The 25,108-nt window shown below is 38.5% G+C and overlaps 2 protein-coding genes across 2 annotated transcripts; one reads left to right on the top strand and one right to left on the bottom strand.

Annotated features, from left to right (window-relative positions):
• The first annotated feature begins 1,909 nt into the window (after positions 1-1,909).
• trim108 (tripartite motif containing 108) lies at positions 1,910-8,782 on the top strand. Its single transcript, XM_056474645.1, has 6 exons — positions 1,910-2,501; positions 2,714-2,809; positions 5,505-5,735; positions 5,846-5,919; positions 6,027-6,142; positions 6,580-8,782. Exons 1-6 carry the CDS (start codon positions 2,052-2,054, stop codon positions 7,095-7,097), a joined length of 1,485 nt encoding a protein of 494 aa, XP_056330620.1. The 5' UTR covers positions 1,910-2,051; the 3' UTR covers positions 7,098-8,782.
• Positions 7,174-24,845, bottom strand: LOC130242754 (uncharacterized). Its single transcript, XM_056474650.1, has 7 exons — positions 24,767-24,845; positions 24,269-24,583; positions 23,855-24,166; positions 13,214-13,294; positions 9,176-9,220; positions 8,957-9,037; positions 7,174-8,843 (listed from the first exon to the last, which is right to left on the bottom strand). The coding sequence occupies exons 1-7, from the start codon at positions 24,825-24,827 to the stop codon at positions 8,791-8,793; spliced, it is 948 nt and encodes a 315-aa protein (XP_056330625.1). The 5' UTR covers positions 24,828-24,845; the 3' UTR covers positions 7,174-8,790.
• Between the last annotated feature and the right edge of the window lie 263 nt (positions 24,846-25,108).

Here is a 25,108-nt window from a genome sequence, read left to right as displayed (position 1 = left end):
AGTGTGAGAAATAAAATATTGTACTGCAGCACTGCTGCACAAACATTTTTTTATTTTGCTAATTTATTTATTTTTATTTAATATTTGGCTAATAATAATTTAATAAAAATGTAAATGTCTATGCTATCAAAATATAGTCTTTACACACCTGCCAGTAAAGGTGTGTTGGAAAACTAACGAGATCAAAAATGTGGAGAATGTTTTAATTAGTAAAAGTTTTATATTTATCATTGTAGTTATCGTCCTTAGCATACAAGGAGTTTAACAAGGTGTATCGTCCTTAGCATACAAGGAGTTTAACAAGGTGTATCACTTTTCCAGGCTGAAATACCACCTTTCCAAGTTGGTTTATGCTAGTTAGTGGTGGGTTGTAAACCATTATAATAATGTAGCTGTAAAAATATCACATAAAAAATCCTAAATGTAAATGCAAAGATGTGTGTAAATTTGAAAATGTGCATACAAAACCAAAGGATAAAGTTTTAACTTGTAAGGAAAAAATATGGCTAAACTACATTGGAAACACGTATACCGAATAAATTCCATTATGCGCATCTAAAAAGTCATGTGATTTTGCTTTAACAAATCAAGCGATAACAAAAACGGGCATGACGGGATGGCATTAATGCAGTGTTTCCTAACCCTGTTCCTGAAGGCACACCAACAGTGCATATTTTGGATGTTTCCCTTATCTGACCCATTAACTTCCGGTTTTGGAGTCTCTTATAATGTTCTGATGAGTTGATTCAGGTATGTTTGATTAGAGAGATGTTAACAATGTGTACAGTTAGTGTGTCTTTAGGAACATGGTTGGAAAACACTGCATTAATGGACAAACCAGCAGGCTGACCACATTGTAAAACATCTGAAATGTTGATTTGGTCATTCTAAAAGTCTGTCAATGAAGTGTTTAGGAATTACTACCTCCCAAAACCTTCTTGATCCCCTGTGCTCTTAAACAGCAGCCTCATACCTCCAAAATCCAAAGCGTTGCTTAATTTTCAAATGTTTTATGTGAAATTCCACAAATCTAAATAGCATCTTTGGATGAAAACATAAGCTATTGTTACTATTATAATGTTAGTCACTATTGTTACTAAGCTATATTTATTGGAAACACAAGCTATAAGTTTTTTTTTTTTAGTCTTGGTAGTTAAGCTAATTAGAAGCCAACTAGGGGCATCGGCACACTAGTATCCCAACATATCTGGTGACCAGTTACAGGGATCCCTTTTAGACGCATTTAGAGTATTTTTTGAATAACTTATGTTTTGCTTTGGTATTTGGTTTGATATTAATCTGTGTATTTATGCATTAAAAGGCCAAATATAGCTTGAGATTGTATTTAATTGGTATTTACAAGTATAATGTTTTCTTAAAGGTTTCAAAAAAATTAAAACTTTCTTTATTTGCTCTCAAATGGTCTCGAATTTTTATGAGTTTTTTTTTCTGCGGAACCTAAAAGAAGATTTTGAAGCTGCAATAATGTAACCATTGACTTTCATAGAACAAACACATGGCTACAGGTTTCCAGCTTTCTTCAAAATATTTTCTTTTGTGTTCAACAGAAGAAAGAAAATCAAACAAGTTCATGACAAGTGAAGTGTGAGTAAAGGATTTTCAGTTTTGGGTGAACTATCTCTCTTTAAAAAACAGGTCTTTTGTGGAGTAAAATAAAAGCCAAGTATTTGTTCATCCCTTAAAGGTTATATGGAAAGCACTATTGACAGAATTAACAATGGACCTGTCTATCTGCTTAATACATGCTTTGATTGAAAAGTATTTGGACCAGCACAGTACACAATATGTATTCTGTAAACACAGGTATAAGGTTTGACATTCCAGTTTGGTTACTTTCCGTGTTATATAATCTGTGGGAGGAACAACACCTTGTTATGCAACTCAAATTTAAATACATTTGATATCAAGCGTGTTCAAAAACAAGGAAGAGAAAGCAGAATGTAACAGAAAGGAATCTATCAGCTGATTTTAAAGAAAGAAAACATTCAGTTTAAAGCTCAGAACACGGTCTTGACCAGAAGGAAGCTAAAATGCATTCCCCTTTGTCTTTGGAGATCAGGTGCTCCGTGTGTCTGAGTGATTTTACAGATCCGGTGACTCTCTCCTCTTGTGAGCATTCGTTCTGTCGTCAATGCATTACTGGCCATATGCAGGCCAGCCTGGGACCAAGCGCCTGTCCAGAATGCCAAAAACCTTACAACGAAAAAGACCTGAAATCCAGCCGCTTGCTGAGAAACATGACCTCGACAGTACGAGGGCACCTAGCTGAGCAGAAATCAGACAGATCCACACCTCAAGAAGGAACACAAACATTAAAGCTAGCAGATATGGAGAAGATGCTGATGTGTTCTGAACACGACGAGAAGCTCAAGCTGTTCTGTGAGACTGATCAGAAGCTGGTGTGTATCATCTGCAGGGATGGAGACAAGCATAAAGGACACGTCTTTAAACCAGTGAAAGAAGCTGCAGAGATAAACAAGGTAAAACATTATCAATGACATCTGAGTCACATAAATGAGTAACTGAATAATGAGAGCATGTTCTTGCTTTCAATTGTTTGTTTACAAAGCTGTTTGTGGGACGTTATTTAGGCATAATTAGGTTTCTATTTAAATCATTTCAGCCACATTTTTAATCTCAGGCTCACAGAAACGTCTTTCAAATCATGTATTAAGTGTTTATTTATCTGTAGGGGAAGCTAAAGACTGCTTTGGGTTTTCTTGCCAAAGAAAATGGACAACTGGATTACATGATACAACAACAGACCACCAAGATCACCAAAACTGAGGTATCAAAACATCTAAATAAGGAGAAACACTGAGGAAAACACTGACTTTATGATAGCACAAGTCCTGGCCAATTTAGTAAAAGTACGTTAAAAACACAATTCATGCATACAACGACTTGAATACTTGAGTTCCACGAGCATGTTTTTAATGTCTGAATTAATTTGTTTCATTTACTCTGTTCTTGTTTGACTAAAGCGCGGCTCACACCGTGTGATTTTTAAAATAATTGTTTATAATTGTAGCTTGTTAGACTGCATGAACATGATCCCCATGTCACACTGTAAGATGTCAGATGTTATAATATTAGACTGAATGACAATCAATATGTCAAACATGGACATGCACAAGAGTCATCTGGAGTTGGATGTCATCCATCTGTGACACATTCTGTAACCCCATTCTGAAACAAAACACCATCAAGTTTTAATCAACACCATCTGACAGCAAATCGTAACTTTTTGATTTAGTGGTTAATTTGTATGAATTCTTACGATCTCATTCAGGGGTGTCCAAACTTTTTGAGCCGAGGGCCAGATGCCAAAAAATAAACATAAAAATATGGCCGAGGGCCATATTTTACATACATCACACAGACACACGCATATATATATATTTTATTATTTTATCTCGTCGTCCAATTGTGTTTCTAGAAAGACTAGAACTCTTGAATCTTCTCTAAGCAAATTACAGTTACAACACTCATCAGATACTCCTTTATAAATTCTCCTTCATTGAAGGGTTTCCTGTGCTGTGCGATTAGCTGAGCTACCTCAAAACTAGCCAGCGTAGAATTTTCCTGCACTTTATTAGCACGAAAAAACTGTTGTTGTTGAGCAGATAGGGCAGCTGCTAATTGTTTTACTTTTTGCTGAAGGCCTGATGTTTTGTTTCATAATGTCTTTTAATATTATATTCCTTCATTACTGCAACTGATTCCTGGCAAATTAAAGACACATTTCCTGCTGACCTCTGTGAAGAAATATTCTTTGCCCTAACGTGACTGAAATTTCCTGCACTCACTGTTGATTTTCCTTTTTCTTGGTTGCGCCATGGCTCACCAAAACGTGTTTACCAATTATGTTTCCTTCAGTTTGTTGGGTTCGTTTTACTTGATAACAGGAATTGCTGCCTAATAAAAGGCATGTCATAGCGACACCCGGTGGTTATTTATTGAATTACGTTCCTTTTGGTATAGCGAGCGAGAATCTATTGATTTTTATAAAAAGCCTCGCAGGCCGCCACAAAACTGATTGCGGGGCGCAGATGGCCCGCGGGCCGTAGTTTGGACACCCCTGATCTCATTCATACAATTTTTGTGGTTTCCTCATCCCCCAATGATGGTTGAGTGCGGAGGCGGGGTAGGGTGCTATGCCTCCTTTTTAATATAGTACATTTTTGGATGACTTAACTCATACAAATTCGTTCGAATTAGCCTGACAAATAAACTGACAAAACATAAAATGCCTACGTTTCCTCATGAGATCAGGCTGGTTTTAATATTTCCCCATGGTAATTTGGAGTTGTCACGCTGATCACATCATCGGATTCCGGACTATTGGTTCTTGGTTTGAAAGTTGTCATAGCTGAAATCAAATTGTCTTTGATTCTATTTAACATTTTGAGGGTGAAAAGCCCGGGACACACTAAGCCGATGTCAAACTGACTGTGTTGTTACCTCATGTTGGCTGCGTCTGGTCTTATCTGTGCGTGAAGACAACAAATAGACAAGACAAGACAAGACAAACTGAAACTAGAACATCTATAGAGTGTCTGCATAAATTGATGTATCATTTCAAACCCACAGGTGGCAGTATCCTGAATTGTCATTGCACAGGGAAACTGGAACTAGTGCTGCACACATAAAAACCATTAACAAAGCAGTGTATACATAGCATTTTCACAGTCTCACAAACCCCAGATGTGTTTGCTTGTGCAAATATGTTTAATAATCTGATAATCCACATCATGCAAATATTTAAGGAATTCGAGGAAATGACAGCTAGCTTATTTATGTTTCTCCTTGACTTGTGCCAATTGCTTGGTTTTGTCACCTCAGATGAGAGCTGACATGTGAAACAGATTGAACAATCTATCCTGACAGACCGTAACTGACGGCCCGATGCTGCTCAATGGCAAATCGTCTGCTTGGTGTGTCCCGGTCTTTAAATCTGTTAGTCTGTGTCATGTATCTTTTGTGACATTATGGTTTTGGGGACGTAAAGTCAAAAACATAAGGGTAATGCAACGGTTCTTCAAAATTCTTTTAAAAGCTTTTTTAAGAATCTGACTCCAAAAATAATCTTCACAAATATTCATTCATTCATTTTCCTTCAGCTTAGTCTTTATTGATCAGGGTTCGCCACAGCGGAATAAACCGTCAACTTATCCAGCATATGTTTTACACAGCAGATGCCCTTCTAGCTGCGACCCAGTATTGGGAAACACCCATCTACTCTCATATTCACATTCATACACTATGACCAATTTAGTTTATTAAGTTCACCTATTCTGCATGTCTTTGGATTGTGGGGGAAACCAGAGCACCCGGAGGTTAACTACATTAGTACAAGGGAAAAAAAATCACCTAATTAATCACACATTTTATTTGTTGCTAAATAAACAACTAGATCAGGAATAAACTTAACAAATCAGTAATCCACAGCCACAACCTGAATGTTTTTTTCTCTTTTTTAGAATAAATCCAAAACCTTATCAGCACAGATCTCTGATCAGTTTGAAGAAATGCACAAGCTCTTACGAAAAAAAGAGGATGAGGTGAAAAAACTGTTGGAGAAGGAGAAGAAAGTTACAGAAGCCTTGCAGACTAATCAGACTGTGATAAATAAAAGGTTCATGGAGAACAAAGAGAAGGAGATTATTCTGCAGTCAGCTTTGGAGATTGATCAACCCGATCACTTTCTACAGGTTACAACACTTGATATTAGTTATGTTTAAGGCTCACACGATATATTATCTATATTATCAATATACATAATAAATAAGGTATAAAAGTTATTGTTTGTATTTTTCCGCAGTGGTGGAATGAAAATGGATTTCCAATGACAAATAACATGAAGCAAAAAGCTGGTGTGAAACCATCAAATACCCAGTGAGTCCCATGCTGTGCTGTTATTTATCCTTTAATGACATTAGTCTGTGTTCAGTTTTCTGCAGAACTGAAGTTTGTAGAATGGTAGATTTGACTGTGTGTTTCAGGTATATGTCAAGAGTGAACGATCTCACAGTTCTTCCTGACTCCCTCTTTCTTGGTCCCCATGAAACTCACCTGCAGTTTTTCGTGTGGAAGGAGATGCTGGGATCCATCAAACCAGGTGAAGAATATGAAAAATATCTTGTAATATTTAGTGACATATCCCTAAACAAACTTCCCCAATTTCTGTATTCATGAATTAAAAAAAAAAAAAAAACAGACACCAGGTTTAATTTAATACTGTCAAAATGTGCTTGTTCTGTTAAAAAGCAACAAAGAGATTTTTTCTTCTTTTTCGAAATGTAGTAAGGACATTTTCACAGTATTACCTATTATATTTTTAAGAGCTAGTATTTTTGACTTCTGTAAGACATTTTCACTCCTTAACCTTTAAAATAGCATTAGTGGCTTAGATTTGTATGCTCAACTGGGTTTAGAATAAACCATAATCCTGTTGTTTGAGAAACATCATTACATACAACCTGTATGAACTATATCTGAACTGTAATAGCAAATAATTCTGTCACCTAATAATGCTTTGTTTCTTTTATGTTGTAGTTCCTGAGAGTTTAACCCTGAAAAATCCTGGAGAGTCATATTTAAAAGTATCTCCAGGGGGCGCCAGAATCCGACAAGCTGACAGAGCGACTGGTCTGTATAAAGACTTCAACCCTGGTACGGTTTCAGAGGAGAACTTTCAGTCTGGTCAGCACTACTGGGAAGTAGAGGTCGGAGAAAAGCCAGACTGGGCCGTGGGAATCAAGATGGGTACAGACAAGCAGCAGAGTGAGATCCTGCTCCACCTTAAAAACAATAAAGGCTACGTTCTGTCCTGTGATGGAAAAGACTCTCCATTAAACACTCGAGACAAACCTCAGAAAATCGGCTTGTATCTGGACTGTGAGAGAAAGCAGGTGTTGTTCTATAATGCTGACAACATGACTCGGCTGGTTCAGATAAACTACTGCTCAAAGCAGCCTTGCTGTGTTAGTCTGGTGCCAGGAGTTTATATGGATGGTAAAAACAGCGATCCGCTCACTGTCTGCTCATATGAGTTCAACACTGGGAAACGTTAAAACACCAACAGATTCATATAAACATCACACTGTTACTAAATCTGTATCTTTATTTCACATTTGTATCAGTCAGTCACTGCAATGATGATATAAAAGGATATAAAAGGAGTATAATTTAAATGTAATGAACAATTCTTTAGATTGATTTCTCACATCTTGTTTTCATTTCCTGCTGACTAATTGCCAGTAAGTAAGAAAGTTATGAAAAGTTTCTTTTTTTGCTCATAACTTATGAAAAGTCTGGCCGAAAATTGCAATTCTTGTCTCTTGCATTTTGTCATAAAATGCTTTTAATTTTTTTTAAATTAATTTATTCATTAATTCATTCGTTTTCTTTTCGGCTTAGTCCCTTTATTCATCAGGGGGCGCCACAGCGGAATGAAACACCAACTTATCAAGATCAAGCGTATGTTTTACACAGTGGATGCCCTTCCAGCTACAACCCAGTACTGGGAAACATCCATACACACTCATTTACACACATACACTACCTCCAATTTAGTTTATTAAACTAACCTATTCTGCATGTCTGTATTCAGTTCACCTGTACCACATGTCTTTGGACTATGTGGGAAACCGGAGCACCCGGAGGACACCCACGCCAACATGGGGAGAACATGCAAAATCCACACAGAAATGGCCACTGACCCAGCCGGGACTTGAACCAGTGACTTCTCTTGCTGTGAGGGGACAGTGCTAACCACTGAGCCACCGTGCTGCCCCTTGTTCATTTATTTTTAATGTTTTTTTGCAACACCACCTTGTGGACAAAACAAATCTAATGACTTAAAAAATGCCATATTCATGTATTCCATGATTCCCATGATTATTAACTCAGTATTGGGTGTTATACCTGCCCCTGAGATTGTGGTAGTTGGGTATGTATATAGTCAATCAATTTTCCTATATTTAGAAAGAGGTTGGCGACGCAGTGGCGCAGTAGGTAGTGCTGTCGCCTCACAGCAAGAAGGTCACTGGTTCGAGCCTCGGCTGGGTTAGTTGGTGTTTCTGTGTGGAGTTTACATGTTCTCCCTGGATTTGCGTGGGATTCCTCCGGGTGCTCAGGTATCCCACAGTCCAAAGACATGCGGTATGGGTAAATTGGGAAGGCTAAATTGTCCGTAGTGTATGAGTATGAGTGAGTGTGTATAGATGTTTCCCAGAGATGGGTTGCGGTTGGAAGGGCATCCGCTGCGTAAAAAATTTTCTGGATTAGTTGGTGGTTCATTCCTCTGTGGTGACCCCAGATTATTAAAGGGACTAAGCGAAAATGAAAAAAAGATTGCAAGTTTGCATTGTATTATATAAATATTCCTACTACCACAAAGAATAATAATGAAAGCATTATTGAAAGTTATCTGCACATGTTTGTTATGACAACAAAATGGACTATTAAAAAATTCAAAACCTGCTGTAAATTTTTTAAAGATTTGTAGACATGAAAATATACACAGTAGAATTAAAGGGAGATTTCAACCTGATAATCCTGTCATCATTTACTCACCCTTCACTTGTTCCAAACCTGTTTGACTTTATTTGTTCTGTTATTTAAAATAACTGTTGGAATATGGTAACTGTTGACCATAGTGTTTGTTTTTTTCTACGAAGAAATTCAACGATATTTGGAATTACTTGAAAGAGAGTAAATAGTGAGCTTTTTTTGTTTTGATGACCTATTCTTTTAACTGTTTATTTATTCTAATATTGCAGGCATCTCTATTTCTTCTAGATGTGAGTCCTTCTTTCCTACAAAATATAAAATAACACAAAACATTAGTGACGTCACATGCATTTTTCTATTACTCCAGATTGTTAGAGATCAGTGTGAATTATCAGATTATGAAATGACTAAAACTCACCAGCCTTTCTTGCACAGATGATCTGAAGAAGAATCACAGTAGGAGCAGCAAACACTGCAATCTCAACAATAATCACAATCACTGCAGGAAACGTGAACAGATGAGGAAAGAGACAAAGAAGACAACCAATATGTGAAAGAAATACGATGACAATTACAAATCCATTGACATTTTCAGTATAAATTAAACATCAGTCCAAGCAAGCAAGTCATTTCATACCTCTTAATAATGAAACCCCAGTCATACAGAGTTTAGTTTCTGTACCTGTGGATTATACGTTTGTTTAGTGCAGCTCAAACATAAAGTAGAATATGTACATGTTGACATCTAAACTTTTCTATCTTTTATAGAAGCTATTTCAGATGTGTATATATACATACATACAGTTGAATTGAGAATTATTATTATGGTGGCTTGAAAAGCCAGCATACTGTTATCTATCTTAAACTTATTATTATTCTTCTTCTTCTTCTGAGACTAATTTCTAAGTGTATCTCCTCCTAGGCCTTTCAAGCTACATACTTCAAACTTTCGTCAAACCTTCGAACTGGTCTGACTCGGGTTGCTATATCTTTTCTAACTGATCCGACCTTGGGTTTTCCGAAAAACGACCCAGAAAAATCCCAAAAGTCCCATTGACTTAACATTGGGTCAAACTTTGTGAGCTCATAACTCTGCATCAGACTGTCCTACAGACTTCTAACTGGACTCATTTAACTCAGTCTAGCCAGCAGCCAATAACTGATGACTTTTTAACTTACTAGCCACTCCCTAGCAACCAATTACAGCACCCTAGCAACTGTCCCATAGACTTCCATTGTAAAAGACTCCCATTTACTTAACATTGGATCAACCTTTGTGAGCTCATAACTCTGCATCAGACTGTCCTACAGACTAGAGTCTGGCCTCATTCAACTCAGTCTAGCCAGCAGCCAATCACTGATTACCTTTAAACTTACTAGCCACTCCCTAGCAACCAATTTCAGCACCCTAGCAACTGTCCCAGAGACTGTGACTAGCTATTCTAACACACGCTAACAGTTTTAACATCCTACTGACATGCTAATCTTGCTAGAAAGGTGCTATCAACACGATAGTGACATGCTAGTCATGCTAGTAACATGCTAATTCATGCTAGAATCATGCTAACAACATGCTAATTCATGCTAGAAACAAGCTGATTCATGCTAGAATCATGCTAGTAACATGCTAGTTACATGCTAGTTAATGGTAGAATCATGCTAATTCATGCTAGAATCATGCTAACAACATGCTAATTCATGCTAGAAACAAGCTGATTCATGCTAGTAACATGCTAGTTACATGCTAATTAATGCTAGAATCATGCTAGTTACATGCTAATTCATGCTAGAAACATGCTAATTCATGCTAGAATCATGCTAACAACATGCTAATTCATGCTAGAAACATGCTAGTAACATGCTAATTCATGCTAGAAACATGCTAGTAACATGCTAGAATCATGCTAGTAACATGTTAATTCATGCTAGTAACATGCTAATTCATGCTAGAATCATGCTAGTAACATGCTAATCCATGCTAGAATCATGCTAGTAACATGCTAATTCATGCTAGAATCATGCTAGTAACATGCTAATTCATGCTAGAATCATGCTAGTAACATGCTAATTCATGCTGGTAACATGCTAGTAACATGCTAATTCATGCTAGAAACATGCTAGTAACATGCTAATTCATGCTAGAATCATGCTAGTAACATGCTAATTCATGCTAGAATCATGCTAATAACATGCTAATTCATGCTAGAAACATGCTAATTCATGCTAGAATCATGCTAATAACATGCTAATTCATGCTAGAAACATGCTAGTAACATGCTAATTAATGCTAGAAACATGTTAGTAACATGCTAATTCATGCTAGAATTATGCTAGTAACATGCTAATTCATGCTAGAAACATGCTAGTAACATGCTAATTCATGCTAGAATCATGCTAGTAACATGCTAATTCATGCTAGAATCATGCTAATAACATGCTAATTCATGCTAGAAACATGCTAGTAACATGCTAATTCATGCTAGAATCATGCTAGTTACATGCTAATCCATGCTAGAATCATGCTAGTAACATGTTAATTCATGCTAGAATCATGCTAGTAACATGCTAATTCATGCTAGAATCATGCTAATAACATGCTAATTCATGCTAGAATCATGCTAGTAACATGCTAATTCATGCTAGAATCATGCTAGTAACATGCTAATTCATGCTAGAAACATGCTAGTAACATGCTAATTCATGCTAGAATCATGCTAGTAACATGCTAATTCATGCTAGAATCATGCTAATAACATGCTAATTCATGCTAGAATCATGCTAATAACATGCTAATTCATGCTAGAATCATGCTAGTAACATACTAATTCATGCTAGAAACATGCTAGTAACATGCTAATTCATGCTAGAATCATGCTAGTAACATGCTAATTCATGCTAGAATCATGCTAATAACATGCTAATTCATGCTAGAATCATGCTAATAACATGCTAAATCATGCTAGAAACATGCTAGAAACATGCTAGTAACATGCTAATTCATGCTAGAAACATGCTAGTAACATGCTAATTCATGCTAGAATCATGCTAGTAACATGCTAATTCATGCTAGAAACATGCTAGTAACATGCTAACTCATGCTAGAAACATGCTAATTCATGCTAGAATCATGCTAGTAACATGCTAATTCATGCTAGAATCATGCTAGTAACATGCTAATTCATGCTAGAATCATGCTAATAACATGCTAATTCATGCTAGAATCATGCTAATAACATGCTAATTCATGCTAGAATCATGCTAGTAACATACTAATTCATGCTAGAAACATGCTAGTAACATGCTAATTCATGCTAGAATCATGCTAGTAACATGCTAATTCATGCTAGAATCATGCTAATAACATGCTAATTCATGCTAGAATCATGCTAATAACATGCTAAATCATGCTAGAAACATGCTAGAAACATGCTAGTAACATGCTAATTCATGCTAGAAACATGCTAGTAACATGCTAATTCATGCTAGAATCATGCTAGTAACATGCTAATTCATGCTAGAAACATGCTAGTAACATGCTAACTCATGCTAGAAACATGCTAATTCATGCTAGAATCATGCTAATTTATGCTAGAAACATGCTAGTAACATGCTAATTCATGCTAGAAACATGTTAGTAACATGCTAATTCATGCTAGAATCATGCTAATTTATGTTAGAATCATGCTAGTTACTTGCTTATTCATGCTAGTAACATGCTAATTCAGACTCGGCTTTTCAAGCCACCATAAAGTTTGTCCTCAAACTTTAATATCTAGTCTTCGAATTATTATTATTTTTTAATAATAGTGATGTTTAACAGAGCAAGGAAATTTTCACAGTATGTCTGATAATATTTTTTCTTCTGCAGAATGTCTTTCTAATAAAAGCAGTAATCATTTTTTAAACACCATTTTAAGGTCAATATTATTAGCCACTTTAAGCTACATTTGTTTTCGATAGTCTACAGAACAAAGCACCGTTATACAATAACTTGCCTAATTACCCTAACCTGCCTAGTTAACCTAATTAACCTAGTTAAGCCTTTAAATATCACTTTCAGCTGTATAGAAGTGTCTTGAAAAATATCTAGTCAAATATTATTTACTGCCATCATGGCAAAGATAAAATAAATCAGTTATTAGAGATGAGTTATTAGAACTATTATGTTTAGAAATGTGTTGAGAAAATATTCTCTCTGTTAAACAGAAATTAGAGAAAAAAAAACAGGGGGGCTAATAGTTCAGGGGGGCTATTAATTCTGACTTTAACTGTATATTCTCACCTTGAAATTGTAAGGTTTTATCTGCGTTCTGAATGATTTAGAGATATTGAGCTTCAAAGTTTTTGCATTCCATAGCAAACAGTATGTGTGTAACATTTGTTTTTTTAAATAAAAAGTCTTAAATTGTAAACAACTTATAAAAAACATCCCATAATGTAAATAAGTTGTCAATTAATAAGAATATGTGAATAACACAATTTTGACAATAATGTCAGATAGAACCTTATAATTCTAATATATATATATATTTATATATATATATATATATATATATATATATATATATATATATATATATATATATATATATATATATATATATATATATATATCTTTTTTTGTGGAATTAGCAGGAAGGCAAAAACATGATGATGTGTATCAATAATCTTGTACCTTGTGTTGTTGGAGCTGCTATAGTTCGGCTTGTTTTCTCAGAGTTTGAGCTGCTTTCTGGAATCAGCGTTGTTGGGTCAACTGGATAAGCAGCAAAAATGTTAACAGTTATTTTTGCCATATGACATGTTGTCTTTTGTTTTTTTTTTTTTGTATTGTTAGAGTGGATTATGAAAGTAGAATTTAAATATTCCAATGTTCCAAATCTCTGAGACTTTCATTCCACTTCTAAAGAAAAATTTAAATATTTTAGATGAAATCAGAAAGTTCTATGGCCTTCTATAGAGAAAGGGAATGTGTTGTTACAACATTCTGGATATGTAGGGAATGGTAGCCTGATTCCAATTTAACTTATTAATTAACTTATTTATTTATTGTATCATATACACTCGTCAGCTATAAACTGTAAGCGCTTACCCCAAAAATAAGTAATAAAATTATATATGAAAATGTTTTACTGTGGCAGCTCATATATACCCTGTCACAGTTGGTTCATTTGGCTTCTCTGTTTCCACTTTAGAGCTGGAGATTGAAAAATATGTAATGCAAATTTTCAGCTTTTCAGACACATAAAAAGCATTTATAAATGTAGCTAAGATACATAGTAAGATGTTTTTCAAACGTCCAGAAAAATACTAAAAACAATATTGTCGAAACACTCTGATCTGACAAGGAAGTCATAGATAAACAAAATCATTATAACAGGGTTTTTGTGTCACACAAAGAACTTGGAGCTTTGTATGATTACAGCTGAACCACTGACAATGTTTTGACTGCTTTGTTTTCTGTTTATAGAAGATGAGAGCACTCAGATTTAATCTAAAATGTCTTAATTTGTGATCTAAAGATGAATTGATGATTGGTTTGGAACAACATGATGACGAGTAAATAATAACAGATTTTTTTTTTTTGGGGGGGGGGGGGGGGGGGGGGTGAACTAACCATTTAATGTTGCTGACTTAAAAGAACTCTCTTGTTGTTACACGTTGACAAAGTAAAATACTTCCTCCTTATAACTCCTTATGGGGTTTGGCTGCAGACCAGGTGCAAATGCAAGCTGAAATTGCATTCAATGCTTTTAATGTGTAAACCTAACCCCGTACCCAACCCTGCATGACTGCATGCAGGGTTGCAGACTGCATGTCTCAGTTTGTAGAGGTCTGCAGCCCAATACTATTGGAGAGTACATAAAAGACAAATTACAGCTCAGGCAAGCTGATTACATATAGCACAACTATGGTTGTTCCCTAAACTACAGGTGTCTTTAATGATTTAAAATGCTAAATAAAAAGCCACATTCTCTTCATGCTGTCATTTTGTTTCTGTTATTTAGCAGACATTTTTGCAAAAACAACTTACAAATGAGGAGACGTTAAGCAATTAATGAGGCAATACACACAAGAAGTGCTACAAAGAAACTGAAACTGTTTAGAAAATAAGAGCTAGACTAAGGAGGGGGATTTTGAATTTCTTATTGAAGTGCTCAATGCTGTAAAAAAATGGGTTCCACATAATTCCTTCATATTGTCCCAGCACAAATCTATTAAGTCAGCTTAATCATTTAAAAAAAAATGAAGTGGATTGAACATAAAACAATCAAGTCCCCCCCCCCCCCCCCCCCCACCCACCAATTTATAAAAATTAAGAATTGTGTTGTTTCAGCTAGTTTAAAATAAAAAGTAATAATGTTAATCATTCTCCAGTCCTCCGGCAGCCGCACCCAAACATACTTCCTCTTTGTCTACAAATTCTTTGTACAATATTAAAAGCATGAGACTTTCTCAACTGCAAATGATCTGTGTTCAGGTTCAGCACATGTCCGCTCACAGGAAGTTTAGCTGCAGAGCTAAATCTAATTTTAGACATTGAGGCCTCTGCCTTTCTATCAGCTTCACCTACTTCTGCAAAAATGCTAATTAGTTTTCAAACACATCACCTTAACCAATCCAAATGTTTAATGAAAAGAAAAGAGACCAAAGAAATAAATATGAATTCCTTTTTCACAACAAAACATGCAGCATAACATCAATGTTTTATGTTCATCTTTGACTCAAACACTGGTTTGCTGCTCCACAAAGGTGACACACAAAAAGGACAGAAGAAATTTGACTCTGGTTTCACTGAAAAAAAATGTTTTTTCCCCACACAAACAAACAAAACAATTAAATATCTGGTGATGCTGATTTTGTTTTAAGTGAGGCAGAACATGTCCTGAAATTATGTAAAATACTGATGTTATCCAATGTTTAATCTATCATTAAAAGAAACGGTAAGATGCTTGCATGTGCTCCATGGTTTAATTTAGGCTCACACAGTTTAATTTAAGCTCAGACATCAATGATCAGCATATGAACCTCAACAATGGTGACAATTAACAAAATGAACAATAACAATCAGGCTATACTTGTCAGGTGTGTGGACAGAACCCAGACGCAGATCAGCAATAGAAAAAATACCCCTTTATTAATTAGGAACAAAAACAACAAAAAAAAAAAACCCGGAAACAGAGCCCAGATGTACACAGTACGTAACATAAGAAACGAGCTCAGGGGGGTATTCCAGAAAGCAGGTTATGTGACATACCTGGGTAAGTTTAAGAGTAAGTAGGTGGATAACCTACTTACTGGTTCCAAAAACGGAGGTAACTTTTGGGGTATGTTAACTAACCTAAGGAACTTACTCTCTGAAGACAACTTGCTCCGGAGCAGGTTATGTTCCAGAGTTTGTCTGTTTTAGAGTGTATACTGAGCATTGCGTGCTCTTGATGAAAACTTTGATGGACGTAGAAGGACAGATATACAAGTGTTTTCCTCGTGAGAGGGTTATAAGTGCATGGTTCTTTTCATAACCAAATGAGTGAATGAGCGTTGTTATTTTAAAAGAATCATTAATGTATTTAGCAAACCTTTTGATTGAAATCAAACGTGACAAACCGCGGGTCTACGCTTACCACATAAAACTTTCAGTGCAGCTCTTTGTTTTTGCGTCAGGGCATTTTAGGCTACTGTACAATTTGGCAATAGCATGTAGAACTATCTGTACAGTATGCCTGGCACTGAACTGTTTTATACACTTTCGTACAGTTCCTTGGCCATAAACCACTGCGTATCATTACACAGTCATTTTTGAGCACCACAATAGCATAGTGGACAGTGTGCTGTTACAGAACAATGGTGCGCACAACAGAGCAAGTTTGAAACTTACGTATAGAGATCTTGTGTTTTTTCCCTCTTTCTCTTTCTGCAACCCTCACATTTTTCTGCAGCTTATAGATAATTTTATAAGAAGTGGCAGCCCTGCTGAAAAATCCAGCTTAAACCAGCCTAGGCTGGTAGGCTGGTTTTAGCTGGTTGACCAGCCTGGTTTTAGAGGGGTTTTGGCCGTTTCCAGGCTGGTTTGCAGCCTGGTCTTAGCTGGTCAGGATGGAAAATGACCAGCTAAATTCAGCTAAAACCAGCTTGATCAGCCTTGGCTAGCTTGGCTGGGCTCTCAGCCTGGCTAGGCTGGTAAAGCTGGTTTAAGCTGTTTTTTTCAGTAGGGAGCTTTTTCTTTTGTAGGAAAATATCCATATTTTAAGATGTAGTCGTTCATTTTAATATAATTTTTTTCAGGGTTTCTAAATGCTATTGGGTGCATTAATTGCAGCCTGTTTAAAAGTTCCATCAGTCGCTAAGGGACACTGATAATATGAAATCTGTCCATAGTATAAATGTGCAAGTACAACTTAATTTTCTGTCCATAATATTTTGGTGTTTCAACTATTAAACTCATTACTGCTTCTACTAACTAGCTCATATGTGATCACCCCACCTCATCACTATGTTGAGGCTAAATGGCTGATTTTCAGGGAGTAATGATTCAAGTGTACAATACAAATATGATAAAAAAAACAAAAAAGTTTTTTTTTTTACTGTATTTGTATTATATGCTCGATACAATAGTGAAATTCAAATATGGAAAAGTGCGGACAAATTTACACTGTTTGTTAGTTGAGACAGAAAGAACTTCATCTGCATGGAAAACAAAAAGCATAAAAAGAACCTAAAGCTACCTGACAACAATCACTACAACAGTGACTTATTGTGTGGTTTAACGTCAAATAATTCATTAGTAAGGGACAGAGCAGCTCCTCTAACTGGTGGCTCACAGCAGTTAGACAGGCCTCAGCCTCCCTTCTACATGACAGAAAAATATTCTAGAGTGTTTAATAGTTCTTCTAGCTCCAGAAGGATTAATTTCTACAAGCCTTATATACACATTCAATACAATTCAATACACAGTCAATAAACATTAATATAGTGGCCTAGAAATTAATGGCAGGAAAATTAAATGCATGAATGGTTACAAAACATACTTTGAAAGCATGTTAAAGAAAGGTTAAATTTTTCATTACAATAAAGGGAGGGTGGCATGTGTAATTTAATGAACTAATGCATTTTCTTCTTATTTATTTTTTCTTTTCTTATCTATTTCTTATCTAATATTTCTTTCCTTCGTTGATGCAGATGTGTAATCTGTGATTGAAACCTTTACCTCCGCCTCTGTAGAGTGTGTTGCCCTTTTTTTTCTCACCGTGACTTTCTATGGTGACTCATGAATTCGGCGATCTACTGAAAATGCCTTCAGGTATGCGCCGAGCACACGCATTAACCTGCGGTTATCTTCAGGAGGTTGATTTAACTAACTCTTATCAGCTGTTTTGGATCCAACATACTCGCAGTAAAGCTGCGGTCACACTGGGCTTTGTGTGTGCGAAATTCTGTCGTACGGCGCTGCGAAAAGAGGCGGGATTAAACAAAATGATTAGACATTAAAAAAGCGAGCGATTTGCTCCATGTTTTAAATTTCTGTCCAGAGAGGTCATGTTTTGATTGGTCTCACGCAGTCAAGCGATGCGATTTCGCAGGTCAGAGTTCACCAAGCTTGAACTTTGCACCGCAGCGAACTGCGAAGCTTAACGCATGACCCTGCGTTTTCGGTCTGACGCATTCGCGTGCGTATGAATGGAAGTCTATGGGAGGAAAAACCTAGTGTAACTGCAGCTTAAACAGGTTAAGCTGCGGTCACACTGGACTTTCCTCCCCATAGACTTCCATGTTGAATGAATAAATAATCAATAAAATGTTATAAATAATTGATATAGAAATATATATAATATATTATATTATTATTTACATTTATAGATAATTATAAAAAAACTAAATCTAGAGCGCAGCAGACAGATTTAAGCAGATAAAAAAAAATCTGAAGAAAACACTTGTTATTGTTCTAAACACAATTTGTGTGGTAGGTGATTATGGTATCTAACATGAATTCCTCATCAACAAATATTAATATTATTGTGACTTAATAAACAGTTGATTATGCACCTGTTTGTGAAGAAGTTACTTGTGTTTTCCCACAAAACACAATTGTGTTCAAATTACGTCTTTTACACGTTTCTTTTGGACAATTAGACATTGAAATGACGTCCCCTAAGGGTGCAGAATAAAAGTTCCCCTTCGGGAGGGGAACTTCAAAGCTATGTGGAAACTTCCACTATGGGGATTTCGTCAGAATCCAATCATCTGAAAGAGTATATACACGGACCAATGAAATGCTAATGAGTTGGCAGCGTCAGATTGCACAGCTGTCGCTACTTGCAATCAATTTGGCAATAAAATCACAGTGCGTGCCAAGCTGAGCATCCTTTCTAAGATCCTTTCACAAAGCTTCTGAGAGAGTCGATGAGCGTTCCTCCAGCTGCATCTACAGAGAGAGAGAGAGAACAAGAAAGTGGGCTGCTACTTCCAATCCAGAGTGTGCGATACGCGGTGGCAGATGGTCGAGCTGGGGTTCTCCCTTGCCTGGTGTTCTTTGGGTCCGGTCCTCTAGAGCGGTTTGTATTGTTGCGAATTTCCTAAAAGAGCAAAACGGTCATGCAGCGCGTATTTTTCTGCATTTCTGGATGCGGTAGTTTCCTGTCCCCGAATGATGGGCACGAGCACTGCGTTTCATGTCTGGGGGTCCAGCATGTTAATGCGGTGCTCGCGGGCAGTGCATGTCTGAAGATGGTATGTGGAGGATTAAGAAGGCAAGAACTTCTAGCCTCCCATCCATTTCTTCCCGAAAGTTCACAGTGGGCTCACGCAGTCTTGGAGGGCACCTTTCTTTGCCCGATCTGCATGCGCCTCGGCCCTCATGTGCAAGGCGTGTCAGTTATCTGCCTCCCTCAGAGCCAGAGCCCACACATCCGCGGTTCAGTTGGGCTCTCTCTGTCTCTGCGGGTTTTCACCAAGCTCGCAGAGGGTGCCCAAGTGCCCCTTCGGCTCGCAGGCATCTGCATACTCAATTATCTTGACAACTGGCTGATTTTAGCTTACTCACGAGAGCAATTGATTATGAACAGGCACCTTGACCTATTGGGGTTTCAGGTCAACCGAGAAAAGAGCAAACTCGCACCCGTGCAGAGGATCTCTTTTCTCGGGTTGGGGCTGGACTCGGTCACCATTACAGCGCTTCTCTGGAGAGCGTGCCCAGCTAATGATGATCAGTCTAAGAGTTCGACAGGAAAATAGTGGTCCCCCTGACATCATTTCAGAGTCTCCTGGGGCATATGGCATCCACAGCCGCTCTCACGACGCTCGGATTACTCCATATGAGACCACTTCAGCACTGGCTTCACGATCGAGTCCCGAGACACGCATGGCACACTGCGCTGTGTCGCCACGCCCTCAGCCCTTGGAATAACCTCGCATTCCTACAGGCCGGAGTGCCTCTAGGACAGGCATCCAGACATGTTGTCGTTTCGACAGATGCTTCCAGCACAGGCTGGGGGGGCCATGTGGTGAGGGCATGCAACTGCAGGCCTGTGGAAAGGAACCCAGTTGCATTAGCATATCAGTTGCCTAGAGCTGTTGGCAGTGTTTCTCGCTCTCAACACGTGCTGGTCAGGCAGGACAGCAGGGTGACGGTAGCGTGTATCAACCGTATGGTGGGCATTCGCTCACACCGCATTACTCAGCTCGCTTGCCGTCTGCTAATCTGGAGTCATACGTGGCTGAAATTGCTGCGCGCCATTTATATTCCGGGCGAGCTCAACCATGAAGCTGACACGCTCTCACGGCAGCCTTTACGTCCAGGAGAGTGGAGACTCCACACAAAGTCTGCTCAGCTGATATGGGAGTGCTTCGCGGAAGCCCAGGTTGACCTGTTTGCTTCCCCCGAGAACGTTTATTGCTAGTGTACCGAGGGCTCCCTCAGAGGACCTGGTCTCTCAGGGACAGGCCACCATCTGGCACCCTCGCCCAGATCTTTGGAACCTCTACGTGTGATCCTTAGACACAGCGAGGAAGACTTAGGTAACCTATTGATGGTGGTGGTTAATACCATCACTCAGGCTAGAGCCCCCTCAACGAGGTGCGCCTATGTCCTAAAGTGGAGTCTATTCACTGAGTGGTGCGCTTCTTGCTGAGAAGACTCCCAAACTTGCCAGATCAGCGTTGTGCTTTCTTTCCTTCAGGATAGGCTGGAGAGCAGGCTGTCACCCTCCACACTGAAGGTTTACGTGGCTGCCACCTCCGATCACTATGACGCAGTGGCTGGCAGAACCGTGGGAAGGCATAACCTCATCATCCGGTTCCTCAGAGGCGCTAGGCGACTAAATCCACCACACCCCCCTCTCATGCCCTCTCGAGATCTCGCCCTTCGAACCACTCGACTCAGTATCTTTAAAATTTCTGTCCCTGTAGACAGTTCTGCTGGTTGCGTTGGCATCAATTAAGAGGGTTGGAGACCTGGAGGCATTTTCGGTCAGTGACTCGTGCCTGGAATTCAGGCCGGCCTACCCTCATGTTGTCCTGAGACTCCCGCTTGGATATGTGCCCAAGGTTCCTACCACACCATTGAAGGACCAGGTAATGAGCCTGCAACCGCTTCCCATGGAGGAGACAAACCCAGCCCTTTCATTACTGTTTCCTGTTCGCGCTTTGCAAGCTATGTGGACCACACTCAAAGTTTTAGATCATCTAAGCAGCTCTTTGTCTGTTATGGTGGTCGGCAGAAGAGAAGTGCCATATCAAAGCAGAGGTTGGCCCACTTGATAGTGGATGCCATCTCCCTCGCTTACCAAAGCCAGGGCAAGCCGCGTCCCCCAGGAGTTCAAGTGCACTTCACTCGGAGCATCACACCCTCTTGGGCGCGTTCCTGTGGCACCTCTCTAACAGACATCTGCAGAGCTGCGGGCTGGGCAACACCTAACACATTTGCAAGGTTTTATAATCTGCGAGTAGAGCTGGTTTCCTCAAGGGTGTTAAGAATCCCTTGGTGATTGCGGAAACATTCGGTGAAGGTGTTGTAGCACGTTTGCTGAGCCATTCTCTCTAACATGGAGATCCGTGCACTTTCTCGCTCTGTCAGTAAAGTTCTCCGCTTGGCGAACCCTGCAGAGATTCCTCCGAGGACCCCACCATCTGACTCAGCGGAGGAGTTAGGTGCTGTCCCGTTACATTGTTGGCATGCCCACTGGTCAGCCCGCGTTCTGGGTATAGGTGCCCTATGTGTGATCCCTGCTGGCAATCCCATATGCTCACTCAGCCACGATGCAGTCCCCCCTCACAGACAGACCCGTGTCTTCCCTCACCGCTAACCATCTTATTTCATATGTTTACTCCCCCTTCTCAGAGCCAGTCCATATGTCCTCCTTGCCACCAGGTCTCCCTACTTGGGCAGCAGGTGGCTTCCGCAGCGTCCTCCCTATCGAGACTGCACGCTTTCCCTATATACTGTCGTATTCTAAATTCCTAGAAATTAACTAGATGCATTACGACTCCTGAAAAATATATCTAAATCTGTAAATCTTCTGTTAAAGTGGGATAAGGAAGAGCCAGGGAACACATTGGAAGACAGCGCCCTCGGCGATGAAGGTGCGCTCACGCTCTCGGCTTGGCATAACCTCTCATCGGGGGCAAAGTAAGGGCCAATTATTGTGCCGTTTTCCATACATTTTCCCATAGTGGAAGTTTCCACATGGCATTGACGTTCCCCACCCGAAGGGGGACCCGTACCCAAGTACTTATTCAGAATTATTGAGAACTAAAAGTTTTAAATGTTTTATTCGTTTTAAATGTTTTTAAAAGTTTTAAATGTTTGGGGAAGCAATGTGCAACATCAAGAATCATTGTATGCTTCTCAATGATGGTGACACATTTCATGCTGTGAGAATCGTACAACACTTGTATATGACTGTATGGAAATATTTCACCATCATTGAGATGCATACCCTGATACTTGATGTCTGTGTATTTTTAGTGCCTCAAATGTTCACTGTGCTTTTAAAACCTGACCAGTGGACTGCTGGCTCTTAATGTGTTAGTGTAATTAACACCACAGCGCCATTACTATACAACACTATGGTCACTGACTAAATGAGATCAGCAAATCAAACTTTTAAATAACCCAGCAGAAATAACAAACTGCTTCTAGGTTTTCTTGCTACAGCAGCAGATACATGTGAAGGGGGCATTTGAAGACATCTGACAGTAATAAAGTCAAACAGGTTATAGTAAGTGAAGAGATGCTGTTGATGCTGTTTGATGCAGTTGTTTATTGATCCTCTGCTGAGATTTTGAGAGATTTCATTAACTTAAGTCCAAACAGGACGTCATAAAAGCTTTTATTCTGCTCCCTTAGGAGACATCATTTCAACGTCTAATTGTTCAAAAGAAATGTCTAAAAAACGTCATTTGAACACAGTTGTGTTTAGTGGGTTACTGTTGTCTCTGAGCTGCCGACTGTATTTCACGAGTAAACTCTCTCAGATATTTGACTGAATAGAATATGCATATTTGGCGTGCTGTCTTGGGAGAGGGCTCTGAGCTCAGAATTACACTCTAACTTGTGTTGTTCGCCTTTTCAGGATAGAGAGAGTGATAGGTGTCACGGTTGCAGGTTGTGTGCACTTCCTGGTGTGTCTCTGTTTTTGTCACATTTTGTTCTGTTTTATTCATGTGCGTTGTAGTAGCAGTTTTGTTTTGGTCACATGAAACATGATAGACAGTTTGTTTTGCTGATTCAGCTGTGCTTATCATTCGCATCAACTGTGGCTTCATTGTGCTCTGTGTTTCATCGGGATGCTCTGTGTTTTTGGGTCTGCCAGCTGTTTCCAAAGGGCTACTCTGATTGGACCAGCTTTTCTATACAGCACCACAATTATTTTTTTGTTATAGATCTATTTTTTTGCACTGTTTGTCTTCTACCAGTCATTAAAGACCTTGCATCTTCGAGCCTTGTTGTTGTTTTTTCAAGGAGCATGACAGATAGGGGTCTGAGTACAGTGTGTAGCCCTGCTCCAGAACGCTCCAACCCTCTGATTCATTCTGGGTTTAAAACAGTGGATTAGGGATGGTGGAGTTGAGAGAAACAGAGGTAGGATATTCTTGACTATTTATTTTGGTCTTAAGCTGGTTGGATATTAGAATGACTGTTAATAATGAATAAGCCTGGTTAAAACTGATCATTCTACTTAAATTTGTTTATAAAACATCACTTTGTGTGTTTGTCTCAGTTGGAGCTGGGATTTAAATGTTTAGACAAGTCATACTGTAGAATAAGATCAAATTTTTATACTTCATCATTAATACAAAGTTATAAATAACAGTTTACCTGAGTACTTGACAGTGAATGAGGCTGAGGTCTTCATTTGATTTATCTGAGTAAGCTGACATCTCCACTCTCTGTTGTGATCTTCATTCAGGAGTTTTGTAGTCAGACTGATGTTACAGAGATTTGAGAAGAATAATATCTGATATCTGGAGTCTGTCATCAGATTCACACCAGCCTGATTCACCCACATCAGCTGATATCCTTCACTACGGAACAAAGTATCACAAGAGACTCCATAATAATAATACAGCTGACAGGAGAGAGTCACATATCTGCCTGCTCTGATCTCAGTCTGAGAGAGTGATGGAGAGACTGAAAGAGACAGATATTATGATTTAAAACAATTCATAAAAATTATTATTATTATTATTATTATTATTTAAATATACTGTAATTATTCAAGAAATCACTGACCATGAAGAACATTCAGATAAACACGTGCGTCATTTCCTTCTCGTTCTCCATTCACATATTGTCTGCATCTGTAAGATCCATAATCTTTTTTTGTGGCTTTCTTGATGTTCAGAGAGCAGTCAGAGCCCAGACTCAGTCTCTCACGTCTCTCTGTGTCGTTCTTCAGTTTTCCTCCAGCAACCAGTTCAACCGTCTCTGAATTTCTGCTATGGATCCATGTAGTTGATGTGCAGTCAGAACGAGCATTATTACAGGGCAGACAGACATTTTTTCCAGAACTGAAGAACACATGAGTGTCTTCTACTCCACTGGAACCTGAATCACAAAATATTTGAGTGAACCTATATTAAGTATTATCAATCAATTATATCTGCAAATGGGGCTCAAAAAGAGATCACACTGTGAAGCTAAAAACTGAAAAGAAATTGTCTGTCAACCTTGCTGCAACAGAGAAATTTAATTTAACATCTTAAAGATCATACAGAGGTTTGTCTTTACCTGAGAGAAGTGGACAGAGAATGATCAGACTCAGCAAACCCACATGACACTTGTCAGCCATTTTCTGTTTCTGTCTGTCTTTTCTTTACAGCTCTTCCTATAAACACCATAAGCTCCTCCTGTGGTTGTGTAATTACTTTGGTCAAAACCAACCGAATGTTTATTGCTGACTCTGTGTTACAGCTGAATTTCACTGACATGCTATCAGTGCATGGTAGACAAAATAAAAGTATGACATTAGGGAATTACTATTGAGCCAACCATGTGACATTTTTAATAGTCCACAGCAACATTAGAGAGCAAGTAACACTGGAACTCAGATCATCATTGGATTCATACGCA

Source organism: Danio aesculapii, chromosome 16 (assembly GCF_903798145.1).
Source record: "Danio aesculapii chromosome 16, fDanAes4.1, whole genome shotgun sequence".
In the NCBI taxonomy this organism is placed as follows: Eukaryota; Metazoa; Chordata; class Actinopteri; order Cypriniformes; family Danionidae; genus Danio; species Danio aesculapii.
Note: the sequence above shows the minus strand (reverse complement) of the source record. Positions and strands in the feature narration are given on the sequence as shown.